Genomic DNA, 12694 nt, shown 5'->3' on the forward strand with positions numbered 1-12694 from the left:
TCACACTAAGTGACAATAAATGTAACTGACTATACTACTGAGAAAAAAATTATTAATAAAAACAATCCGCCTCATCTCAATGATTTAAAATCCCTCCAAAGAAAACTTTTATCTGATCATAACATGCATATCTATTTTCTGAATTTCTAAGAAGTCATTTAGATTAATTTATCTTATTAACTTAATATGGTAGATGATCTATGAAACTTACACTTGTGAACTTCTCAGTTTCCCTGCTACAAAAAGTGTAATGCTAAACAATGTAAACATACAAACCCACCATGTACCCTGCCCTTTGATGGACGTATTTACAAGATCTAGGTGGCACTGGCTCCTAGAATGAGGCATTACAGTGATTAAATAGAACCTATGAAGGAGAAGAGCATGCATTCAATAATAAGATAAGCACAGCAGCCATGTTAAATACCCAGCAGAGTTGATTGGGACCTGATGCTTATTTTGTAATCTATCTTTGATATTAGAATCAAATGACCACAGTATGGCTCTATTCATCTATTCTGGGGAGAGAAGCAATAAAATCGCACAGAGAAAGCAACAAGAGAGACTTTTTCTTATTAGTTTGTAGGTATCAAAGTAACCTCAAGTGTTAGAGCCCCAAACTTTAGGATGAGATGTCAGACTTTTCAGAGTGTTACAACTCTAGGCAAGGCTGTTATTAGTAAGCAGTATGGACAGGAGGGCAGGAAAATAAGTCAGAGCAGCCCCCGCTGCAGTCACACACACCCAGGTAGGCCAATCCAGTACCTCTGGGATCCACATTCCCAGAATATCATTGTCACTGGTCAGGTCTTGTCCAAACATAGCTTCCATCGCTTCATCATCAAGATCAATTTCCAATTCCTCATCTAAATTAAAGTCATACAACGCCCCTGGGTCTTGTTGCAAAGATATTCCTTCTCTCCGACTTTGATTCCTGTGGGCCTGCACAGAGCGGTATAACCCCGCTCAGAACAAAACAAGAAAGGCATTTTATTTGCATGTATAAAATAATTCTGAATATATCGCCAGTTCTTAACTGCCTACAACGCACATAAGAGCCTATCTCAGCTGACTTACTGGACTCCAGATCATCAAAATAAAACTTTACCTATCATATGTGTTGCTTCTTCTGTGAAATGGGGATAATAGCATTCATACCTTGCACAGTTGCTGATAGGTTTAAATAAGAGAGTCCATGTAAAATATTTCATAAAGTTTGTTATACAGAAGAACACTCAGTAAATGTGGGCTGTTATTATTCTTTCAGTTTTTTAAAATCAGTCCCTTTCACTATATATTAAATATACATCCTATATGTTCTAGGACGGTCTCAATGTCTCTGTTCCTATAAACTACTGAATCATTATTTATGTTTTAAGAATTCAAGGATTAAACTCTGCTTTGACAAAAGAACATAGTCTGGATTTCAGTTTGGAAAATATATTCCCTATAACTTACATTTCATATGCCAAGAACATAATCCTCAAAATATTTACTAATGTAACGAAAAAATACATTTTTGCTTATCCAGGGCCTTACCTAGCAGTGAAGCCCTGAAGTCCACAAAATACCTCAGAAAAGTCAGTGCCTACTTGGCACAGAACTCTTTCTAGTTCCTTCTCACCTGTGATGTCTTAAACATGTATCTTCACTTCTTAAATTATGTTTCTTGAGGGCAGAGATAGCATTTATGAAATTTCTCAATATCTACAAGTGACTACTATAGCCTTCTGCATCCAGAGGGAACTTAAAATTTATGAATGTATGCTGTGGTTTAAATTAAATAAAATTATATAAATGCATAGAAAGTAATATGCAAATAGTTGTTCTTTGAATGTGGAGGTACTGAATATTTAGTATTATTAATCTACATCTTCTTTAACGTTGCTTTTACATTGACTTTAAAATATAAACAAACTATATAATACTTTCACCAAGAGAAGGATGTGAAACATACTTACCTGCTCTTGCTAGCAATGTTCGAGCAGCTAAATCAAACTTGTGCCTTCTCGTTACTGCTGAGCGACCCCTAGCTGGTGGTCCACTTCCAGAAGCTGCATTCTCTGCATGATCCAGATTATCAGCACTAAAAGTGCAAGTTTGAAAGCAATGCACATTTTAAAAAATCATCATGAACAGAAAACACAGGTACTAACTTGCTTGCAGTACGTTTTCCTCCAAGTATTATCAAGAACAATATGTTTATGATAAAATTTTGAAATATATCTTTTGTGCTTGGCAAAGTTCCTAAGTTATAAATGTCATTTTGCTCTGAGCAGTATTGTTATCTGATTTTGAAATATACCAACCATGAAATTATGCTTAATACAAGTTTAAATTCAAACAAGGTCAACAGCCTTACTGAAAATCTGAAATGACTGGGAATCCTTGCCTTGGAGCAACAGATATTTCAAAATAAGTTATGGAAATATTCACTGAACTTGTCAGAAAAAGCCTGCAGATTAATATAAGACACAAGCCCCAATATGACTTCATGAACTAAAATGAAATGAAGATTTAAAGTCATAAGAAGTGCTGAATGAGGAGCATTTTAGAAAGAATTACAGAATATTTTACTACATTTTTTTAAATTGCATGATAATTGCTTTACAATGTTATGTTGGTTTCTACATTTCTTTTTAGGCTAGGCATTATCACAGAATTTGTTTTGCAACTTTAAAAAAGGGTGTATTGCACTGGATATTAAAAACTAAAGATGAGATGAAAATATAAACCTATATTAAGAGACACAAAGATTTCTACCGAATCCATTTCTATTGAATGCACTAAATCAATTAAATAAAAATGAACATTCTAGTTATTTAACATATAATAAAATTATTTTATCAACATGTTTATTTTATTTCAGAATAAACATTTTAGTTTTTAGTTCTGTTCAGCAACTTTATATTAAAATTACTTCCTTATTTTCATAAAAATATCGTTCAAGTCAAAACCTGTCATGTCATTTTGACACTTCACAGAAACATAAACTTGTAACTGAAATGTCCATCTTTTCATATATCTCTACTTAGCAACCTTAGACATTGGAAGCACCTATGAAGGGACTTAAGTGGGGCTCTTGAGGCACCATTTATAACACATGGAACAGGAATATGGAAATTGGAATTTCACCTTTCACTAAAGCCTTCCTCCATTTCAGCAGCATCAGCTGACGGGATGTCTCCTGGTGACTGCAAATAACAGGGATCATTTGACTTCCCACCACTGCCTGCAACTGCTGCTCCGTGCCTTGAGTCCGCTGTGCTGCCTGACTGGGGCTCCTCCTCATCCTCATGCCCAGGGTGCTCTATCATCCACATGGCAAGGACGGTGATGTTCTGGGCATCAGCCTCACCTCGAGCACCTGAACGGGTGGAAAAAAGGTCTAATATTGACTTTGGGCAAAATAATTACTCCTATTATCAGTTTAAGAGTGCCTGCTATGATGCAACTGTAATTAAATCTTGTATTAAAAATCTTATCAAGCTTTATGGCCTCTTAAAAAACATATCACCCTTAATAAAGATCATGTTTCTCATATCTGCGTATACTGATACTTCAAAAGTTACAGTACCTGTGGCTTCCATGGCTTTTGCAATCTGCCGGAGAGAGAACCCCATTTCTAACAAGGGTACTGCAATCGCTGGAGGAGGAGGAGAAGTTGAAAGTCTACTGCTTGGGTCTGACAAGGCTGAAACAAAAGAAAGAGAGGTAAAGTCCTAAATATCACTATATACCACGAGTAAAAAGTGACCATAATTCCCAATTTTCTTAGTATTGTCCAAATTTAATGAAATGTTAAAGAATTCACTAGTTGAATGTGATTAAATTTGATAGAGCTTCTTAAGGTTTTTCTTAAAGATAAACCAGCTATTATGAAATAAACCTGATGAAAACAATGGTTAATATTTTCTTTTTTAAAAGTTTCCTATTTACAAAAAATTTTTAATTTTACAGAAATTTTAAAGAATAGTACAAAAAATTCTTTTACCCCTGAACTACTGGAGAATAAGGAAAAGACATAATGTTCCATCTTCCCTGAATATACTAATACATCATTCCTACAAATAACAACATTCTCCTGCATAACCACAATGCAACTATCATAGTCAGGAAATTCACAATTATCATCTAATCCAGATTCTAGTTTCAAGGAAAGTCCTGATAATGTTTTTTACAGCAAAGGATCCAATCCAGGATAATCTTTACATTTAATTTTTCATGTCTCTTCAGCCTCCTTCAATCACTTTGATATTTAGAAGATTCCAGGCCAGTTACAGGGTAGAAAGTCCCTCAATCTGGTGTCGGCTATTTCCTCATGATTAGATTCAGGCTGTGCTTTTTGGCAGGAGTATCACAGAACTGATGTTGCCTTCTTATTGCATTCTATTGGATGGTCCATGATTTTATTTTGTCTCATTACTGATGATGTTAACTTTGATTACTTGAGTTAAGCTTGGATCTGCCAGGTTTCTCCACTGTAAAGTTAATTCTTTCTTTTCCTTTGTAATTAATAAGTATTTGTGGGGGGAAAAACTATGAGAATATGTAAATATCTTATTCTTCATCAAAGTTTCACTCAGCATTTATTATGTTGGGGCTTCCCTGGTGGCTCGGACGGTAAAGAATCCATCTGCAATGCTAGAGACCCAGGTTCGATCCCTGGGTCAGGAAGATCCCCTGGAGAAGGGAATGACTACCCACTCCAGTATTCTTGCCTGGAGAATCCCAAGGACAGAGAAGCCTGGTGGGCTCAGTCCATGCGGTTGCAAAGAGTTGGACGAGACTGAGTGACTAACACTTCCACTTTCATTTATGTTAACTGGCTCAATTAATTATCATTATGATAGCTGACAAATGATGGTATTTTAAAGTCCATCGTCGCTTTCAGATTCATCAGTTGATATTCCACTCTAAAGCAAAGCTCCTCCTTTTTCATATGGTTATAGATTCTTATTGCAATCACGAGTTATTATCTGTTAAGTGTAACCCACTCCAGTGTTCTTGCCTGGAGAATCCCAGGGACAGCGGAGCCTGGTGGGCTGCCGTCTATGGGGTACACAGAGTCGGACACGACTGAAGCGACTTAGCAGCAGCAGAGCAGCAGTGTAATTATTGTTTTTTATGTCCCAAATCTCCCAGATTTGGCCAGTGGATGCCCTTCCATTCTAATTTATATGTCCTTCAGGCCCGTGCCCATCATTCTCTGAGTATTTCACCACTTTTTGGCACAAGGCATTCTACATTCATCTCATACTCAGACCTGAAGTGCCACTTCTCTCAGAAGATCAAGGATCCTTCTAATAGAGAATAGTATTTAGAAGATAGGATTTTGGCACTAGGTGTGTGTACCCTTATGGCAGAAAGTGAAGAGGAACTAAAAAGCCTCTTGATGAAAGTGAAAGAAGAGAGTGAAAAGGTTGGCTTGAAGCTCAACATTCAGAAAACAAAGATCATGGCATCTGGTCCCATCACTTCATGGGAAATAGATGGAAAAACAGTGGAAACAGTGTCAGACTTTATTTTTTTGGGCTCCAAAATCACTGCAGATGCTGATTGCAGCCGTGAAATTAAAAGACGCTTACTCCTTGGAAGGAAAGTTATGACCAACCTTGATAGTATATTAAAAGGCAGAGACATTACTTTGCCAACCAAGGTCCGTCTAGTCAAGGCTATGGTTTTTCCCGTGGTCATGTATGGATGTGAGAGTTGGACTGTGAAGAAAGCTGATCGCCGAAGAATTGATGCTTTTGAATTGTGGTGTTGGAGAAGACTCTTGAGAGTCCCTTGGACTGCAAGGAGATCCAACCAGTCCATTCTAAAGGAGATCAATCCTGGGTGTTCATTGGAGGGACTGATGCTAAAGCTGAAACTGCAATACTTCGGCCACCTCATGCGACGAGTTGACTCACTGGTAAAGACTCTGATGCTGGAAAAGGTTGGGGGCGGGAGGAGAAGGGGATGACAGAGAATGAGATGGATGGATGGCATCACCGACTCTGTGGATATGAGTTTCTGTGAACTCCGGGAGTTGGTGATGGACAGGGAGGCCTGGCGTGCTGTGATTCATGGGGTAGCAGAGAGTCAGACACGACTGAGCGACTGAACTGAACTGAACTGTGTGTACTGCTATTGAAGCATCACTGCTCCAAGGCTCTTTCAGTGGACAGTTGGCAGGGGAGGCCCTTTTCAACCTACATGGCTCTGACACCTAGTGCCAGACCGTGAGGACACTTTCTCACCCCACCTGGACTCAAAAGCTCTATGCCAGGCCACTCCACACACACAAGTTTTTTTCACCCAAATCTGGCTCTGACAACCCACTCTGGGCTACCATGTCACACACCTCCCTTACCCTGCTGACATGAATGCCTACCTAGATTAGCCTCACTTAATGGCTTTTGAATTGGATTAGTAAGGAAGAAGGGAAAGAGGGAAGACTACAATTCTTATTTTTGCTTAGAAAAAAAGTCATTACTGCTACAGTGGTGATAGCCCTGATGTATCTGTTGAAGTTCACCTTCTTGCCATGAAAGAGTAACAAAGGCTAGATTTACCCTCACCTTAAACAACTAAAAAAAAGACAAAAATTATCAAACAGTCTGCAGATAGATGATAGGCAGTGTGGGATGGTAAACCCAGAAAGAAGGGAATCAAATGAGGCAAGGTGTAAAAACTGCCTTAGCTTATGGCCTGGAAAAAATTTCCAAACCTGTAGGTCAGGGAAGGTAAATTCAAGCTAAACTTAGGGGTCTCTCTGAAAGGTGGAGACAAAGTACAGGCTCAAAGGTGGCTAGAATTAACAGGGTAGGATACCAGATACCAGGGTAGGATACTCTTTTCATCTGTATGAAAAGAAGAGAGCTACAAAGAGAACTCCAGATATGTGCAGAAGGTCCTTGTCACCTCAAGCCTTCAGCTGATGCTAATACAACAACTATCCAAAGCCAGGGAAAGAATCACCCAGAAGCTGCAGGCAGAACAATCCTTAGAGCTCCCATAAGGTTGGGAAGCATTTGTGTTACAACAAGGCAGAATGAAAAAAACTTTGTAATAGGGCACAAAGCACTGGATAGAATACTAAACAAACTGAAGGTTGTCCTGGTCCCACCTAACAAAGCTTAAAAGGAAGTCTTCAAAGAATCCAATTGTTTTCAAGTTACTTAACTGTATTCTAGAACAAAGTTAAAGTACAATTACAGAAGTACAAAATATCCAGCACTCAACTAGGTAAAATTCACAATGTCTGGTATCCAATAAAAAGTTACCAAACATGCAAAGAATCAAGAAAGCACAATTCAAAATGGAGAGATAAATTAGTTACCAGAAACAGACCTATAAATGAGAGAATTGATAAATTAAGTATAACAGATACCATAAATATAGTTGACTCTCATTTGTGGATTCCATATCTGCCAAAAATTTACTCATTAACACTGATTTATAACTCCAAAATCAATACTCATGGCACTTTCACAGTCATTCACATGCACAGGATGACCAAAAGATTCAGTCTCCTGATGCATTTATTTCCAGCTAAGGTCAAACAAGGTGATGCTGTGTATTCTTGTTTCAGTTTTCAGACTATAACAAGTATCTTTTTCATGTCATTTAGTGTAACTTTTTTTTTGCATGTTTTGTGCTTTTTGTTGGTGATTTCATTGTTTAAAACAGCCTCCAAGTGTAGTATTGAAATGCTGTCTAGTGTTCCTAAGTGCAAGAAAGCTACAATGTGCCTTATGGAGAAAATATATGTTAAGCTTCACACAGGCATGAGTTAATAGTGCTCCTGGCCATGAGTTCAAATCTAATGAATCAATAATACATTATATTAAATATGGTGCCTTTAAATTGAAACACACATAAAATAAGGTTGTATTCTGATCAGTTGACAAGAGTGTGATCAGAAGCTCGCAAAAAACTAGCCCTATATTTTCACCAGGAATAGTGGTCCCGTTTTTGCTAATTCTGTGTTCACAGAACATAACTGTTCTAATAATGAGAACTGTTATTCCATGTATTCCATACGGTAAAGACTGAGTATGTTAAACAGACATGGAAAATTTTTAAAAAATACACAAACACTTCTAGAAAACTACAACATGAAGGGAAAAACACACTGAATTTCCCAAGACCTTTGGGTGCTTCCCTGGTGGCTCATATGGTAAAGACTCTGCCTGCAATGCAGGAGACCTGGGTTCAATACCTGGGTCAGAAAGATACCCTGGAGAAGGGAATGGCTACCCACTCCAGGATTCTGTGGACAGAAGAGCCTGGTGGGCTACAGTCCACAGGGCTGCAAATAGTCAACATGACTGAGCAACTAACACTCACAATTTCTCTATAAAAAAGGCATAATTCAATCTACAGCTTCAAAACAGAGAAGACAGCTCAGTTTGATGAGGAAGATTCCCTTTAATTAAAAGTACTATTTTACTAGAAAGAGACTCAAAGACTTAGAAAATGAACTAACAGTTGCCAAGAGGAAGGGACAAGTTAGAGAGTTTGGGACGTCACATACACACTGCTATATTTAAAACGGATAACTAACTTGGAGAACAAGATGGAAGAGGAGTAGGTGGACGTGGAGTACATCTCTCTCTACAGATACATCAGGAATATACCTTCAGACATAGAAGGGCACACAGAACACCAGCTGAAAACAGATGGGAGTACCTGACCAGCTGAAAAGAATACATAGAACCACTCAAAACTCAGCAGGTTGAAGGAACTAGGGGGGAAAACAGGAGTGTTAGTGGACTGGACCTGCCCTCAGCAGGTTGGGGAACTGAAGCAGGGGTCCCATCCCCGTATCGGGGCAATTGTCTGATCAGAGAAGAAACATCTAAGGCTGAGAGTGAAACAGCTCATCTGTGGCAGCCTAAATAGAATGAGAATCAGACAGTCCTTGCCGCAGCCACACATAACCAGGACAGGGACGCAGGTCCCCTGGAAGGTGTGGAGGCTGGGAGCTAGAGTTTAGGGATTGTGGAGGAATGCCAGGGTGAGGGCTGCTATTGGCTGTGGAGAGACGGATCGAGGGGAGGTGAGGGAGGCGACTGTGGTAGGAACTGCCTGTGGAGCAAAGCTGGGCAGCCATGGAAGCAAGGCGATACTGCTGAGTTACGTGTAGGGGATGGAGCCATCACCATAGCCTCTTTCCCCCCTCACACCATCAAGGGCAGCTGAACAACAGAAAGGTTGGCCCATTAAACGCCTGATGCATTGAACTACAGAGTAGAACCCCACCCAGAGTGCTCCTTTAAGTGCCTGAGGTGCCAATCTACAGAGTAGGACCCCAGTCAGAAAGAGAAATATCATATTCTGACGCATATATACGGAATCTAGAAAAATGGTACTGAAGAATTTGTTTACAGGGCAGCAATGGAGAAACAGACATAGAGAATAAGACTTATGGAATGGGGAGAGGGGAGGAGAGGGTGAGTAGTATGGAAAGAGTAACATGGAAACTTACATTCAGTTCAGTTCAGTTCAGTCGCTCAGTCGTGTCCGACTCTCCGCGACCCCACGAACCACAGCATGCCAGGCCTCCCTGTCCATCACCAACTCCCGGAGCACACTCAAACTCATGTCCACAGAGTCAGTGATGCCATCCAGCCATCTCATTCTCCGTCGTCCCCTTCTCCTCCCGCCCCCAACCTTTCCCAGCATCAGAATCTTTTCCAGTGAGTCAACTCGTCGCATGAGGTGGCCAAAGTATTGGAGTTTCAGCTTTAGCATCAGTCCCTCCAATGAACATCCAGGATTGATCTCCTTTAGAATGGACTGGTTGGATCTCCTTGCAGTATAAGGGACTCTCAAGAGTCTTCTCCAACACCACAGTTCAAAAGCATCGATTCTTCGGCGATCAGCTTTCTTCACAGTCCAACTCTCACATCCATACATGACCACGGGAAAAACCATAGCCTTGACTAGACGGACCTTGGTTGGCAAAGTAATGTCTCTGCTTTTTAATATACTATCAAGGTTGGTCATAACTTTCCTTCCAAGGAGCAAGCGTCTTTTAATTTCATGGCTGCAATCAGCATCTGCAGTGATTTTGGAGCCCAAAAAAATAAAGTCTGACACTGTTTCCACTGTTTTTCCATCTATTTCCCATGAAGTGATGGGACCAGATGCCATGATCTTAGTTTTCTGAATGTTACATTACCTTATGTAAAATAGATAGCCAATGGGAATTTGCTGTATGGCTCAGGAAACTCAAACAGAGGCTCTGTATAAATCTAGAGGGGTGGGATGGGGAGGAAGATGGGAGAGGGAGGTTCAAAAGGGAGGGGATATATGTATACCTATGGCTGCTTCATGCTGAGGTTTGCAGAAAACAACAAAATGCTATAGTACATGGAACTCTGCTCAATGCTATGTGGCAGCCTGGATGGGAGAGGGGCTTGGGGGAGAGTGGATACATGTATACGTATGACTGAGTCCCTTCATTGTTCACCTGAAACTACCTCAACATTGTTAATCAGCTACACCCCAATACAAAACAAAAAGTTAAAAAAAAAATCACTGTTTTAGTGAAGACAAAACACAATGCCCACATAATCAAGTCCCACACATATGGAATGCCAAGGTCTGGGTGTCAAAGTGCATGACAGCACACGCACCTGTGCGGTTGGCTGGCCTTGCTGACTGGGAATCAGGAGAGGTTAAGCTTTGCCTTCTTCCTACTTCATCAGAAGGAGAGGTTGGTAATGATGATATTGGAGGAGTCTGTGCACGACGTGTGGGAAGCACAGTGGTAGTTGGGTAACTAGAGAACATTTGCCTTTACGGAAACAATAATGGTTAGCATAGAAATCCAATTAGAATATAATATATGCATAACAATCTCCTTATAGAAATACGCAACCTGGAAAAACTACACAAGTTGGCTACAGTTTAACTGGGGAGAGGGAAGATAGACTCTGCAGTTTTAAAAATCATTATCTCATAGGATGCTTTTACTGTAAAAGTAGTTAATACCTTTTCATTTGTTCAAGCAAAATAAAAGTGACGTGACAAGTACGGAGAATACAGAAATCAGCAAAACAGATTTTTAAACAATCTCTACCTTTGTGGAGCTTTCCTTCAATTACAATACCAAGATGACAGGGGTATTCTGGTAGGCATATTGTAGTTAGACAATAAAGAAGACTTCTAAAGATAGATAACTTACAGTTACTTCAGATATATATATTTACTAGCTAGCCATGAAAGTATTCACATGGATTCAAAATAATAGTCTATAGGTAAGTTGTGGAAACAAAAGTGCCAAGTCACACAACACAAATGAAAAACAGTATAAGAAGGTCGGCAGTGTAGAGGGGTAAAGGTACAGGAGAAGTAACCCCTCTCAGGCTAAGAAGGCAGACACTAGTTAAAAAATAAAGCCCAGGAAGATCCTCACTGACTGACTGCTCTTTAGATTTGTCCAACAGAACTAATGACAACTTTTTAAGCATCTAAAAAGCACTGTCAACCCAGTCAAGTAACTATGATATGATGAGGGCAGTTGTTCCCTGATTTTTCTCATGTTAAATGATGGTGAGCCAGGCGAGACAACTGCAACTCTACTAACACAGTCCCAGCCAATATGAGGTAAATGAAGATTAAAAGGAGAGAAGGAGCCACAGGCCTGGTGAATGCCTCTGGGGGCAAGGGAGCATTATTTTACCATTGAATTCCATGCCTATGGAGTTTCAGGGCAACAAAGAATTACAGTGCTACTGATCCTCTGTTGATGCCTTGAATTCTGTAATTGCCAGAAGGATTAAAACACATATTAAAATATCCTATCACTCTTCTTTTCCTCCTTTCTCAAACAGAAGTACCTCCTGGAGCTGTGTTACTTAAGACAGACTAAGAGATAGGCAATGGGTGGGGATTGGCCACTGGTATAGCTACTAGGATTAGCACTCTTTCTGCCTAAAACGAGAACAATAATTCTTACTCTGCGAGCTGAAGCTCACTGCATCAGAATCACGGAGACTTAATTCAAACACAAACTAGGCACCACACTGGACCTACTGATTGTGACTTGCTGGCAGATACAGCCCCAGAGCTTTAGAAAGCCTCTCAGATGGCTCTTGAGTACAACAAAACTTTACCATCATTACAATAATAACCACTCTCCTACTCTCTTAAGATGTCAGCCTACACACTGGAAATAATGAGCTGTCAATTAAGGGAAGGGGGGAAAGAAATAAGAAAAAGGGAAAATAATCATTCTGCTTCCCTTAATTTCACTTAAGCCCTAGTTAAAAGAGGTCACAAAACAGTCTCTCTCCAAGGATTTTCACTTAAAGGTTTTCATTTGGAAAAGAAAAAAAAAAAGGTTTTCAATTTGTCTAAACCTCTGGCAAACTGAAGCAAAAAAAGAAACAAACATTCCTTGGCATTTACAAGTCCACAAAAGAGTTGTGGCTGAAGAAGCATTATAAGACATGCTTTCAGGTGAAGAGCAGATTTGTTTGATCTTTTCAGAAAGAATAAAAGTACACTTAAAGAATTATGCTTAAAAGGAAAATATCTGAGAAAAGAAAATTATTTTCCTGAATTTAAGCTCTTTCTTGAGGCACTAATATTCAAAACACAGTATATACTTTAAAGAAAAATAATATTCAAAAGCCTAGCCAAAAAAAAAACAAACAAACATATTATAAGGAGATAGAGTACTACAGTACCTGAT

At 39.5% G+C, this 12694-nt stretch overlaps 1 protein-coding gene across 8 annotated transcripts in view; it reads right to left on the reverse strand.

Annotated features, from left to right (window-relative positions):
- The window catches only part of HERC1 (HECT and RLD domain containing E3 ubiquitin protein ligase family member 1), a 222225-nt gene that overhangs the window by 51844 nt on the left and 157687 nt on the right, over nucleotides 1-12694 (reverse strand). For 7 of the 8 annotated variants that reach the window (XM_055435446.2, XM_088839676.1, XM_055435448.2 and 4 more), the window contains exons 40-44: nucleotides 10632-10792; nucleotides 3578-3694; nucleotides 3136-3367; nucleotides 1962-2086; nucleotides 745-965 (exon numbers count right to left, since the gene is read on the reverse strand). In XM_055435446.2, the coding sequence (XP_055291421.1) occupies nucleotides 745-965; nucleotides 1962-2086; nucleotides 3136-3367; nucleotides 3578-3694; nucleotides 10632-10792 (856 nt within the window). The remainder of the gene's footprint in view (nucleotides 1-744; nucleotides 966-1961; nucleotides 2087-3135; nucleotides 3368-3577; nucleotides 3695-10631; nucleotides 10793-12694) is intronic. The other variant, XM_088839675.1, reaches the window with a different exon arrangement.

The sequence above is a fragment of the Moschus berezovskii genome, chromosome 9 (assembly GCF_049115385.1).
Source record: "Moschus berezovskii isolate FMDL1 chromosome 9, NW_MosBer_1.0, whole genome shotgun sequence".
Taxonomy (NCBI): Eukaryota; Metazoa; Chordata; class Mammalia; order Artiodactyla; family Moschidae; genus Moschus; species Moschus berezovskii.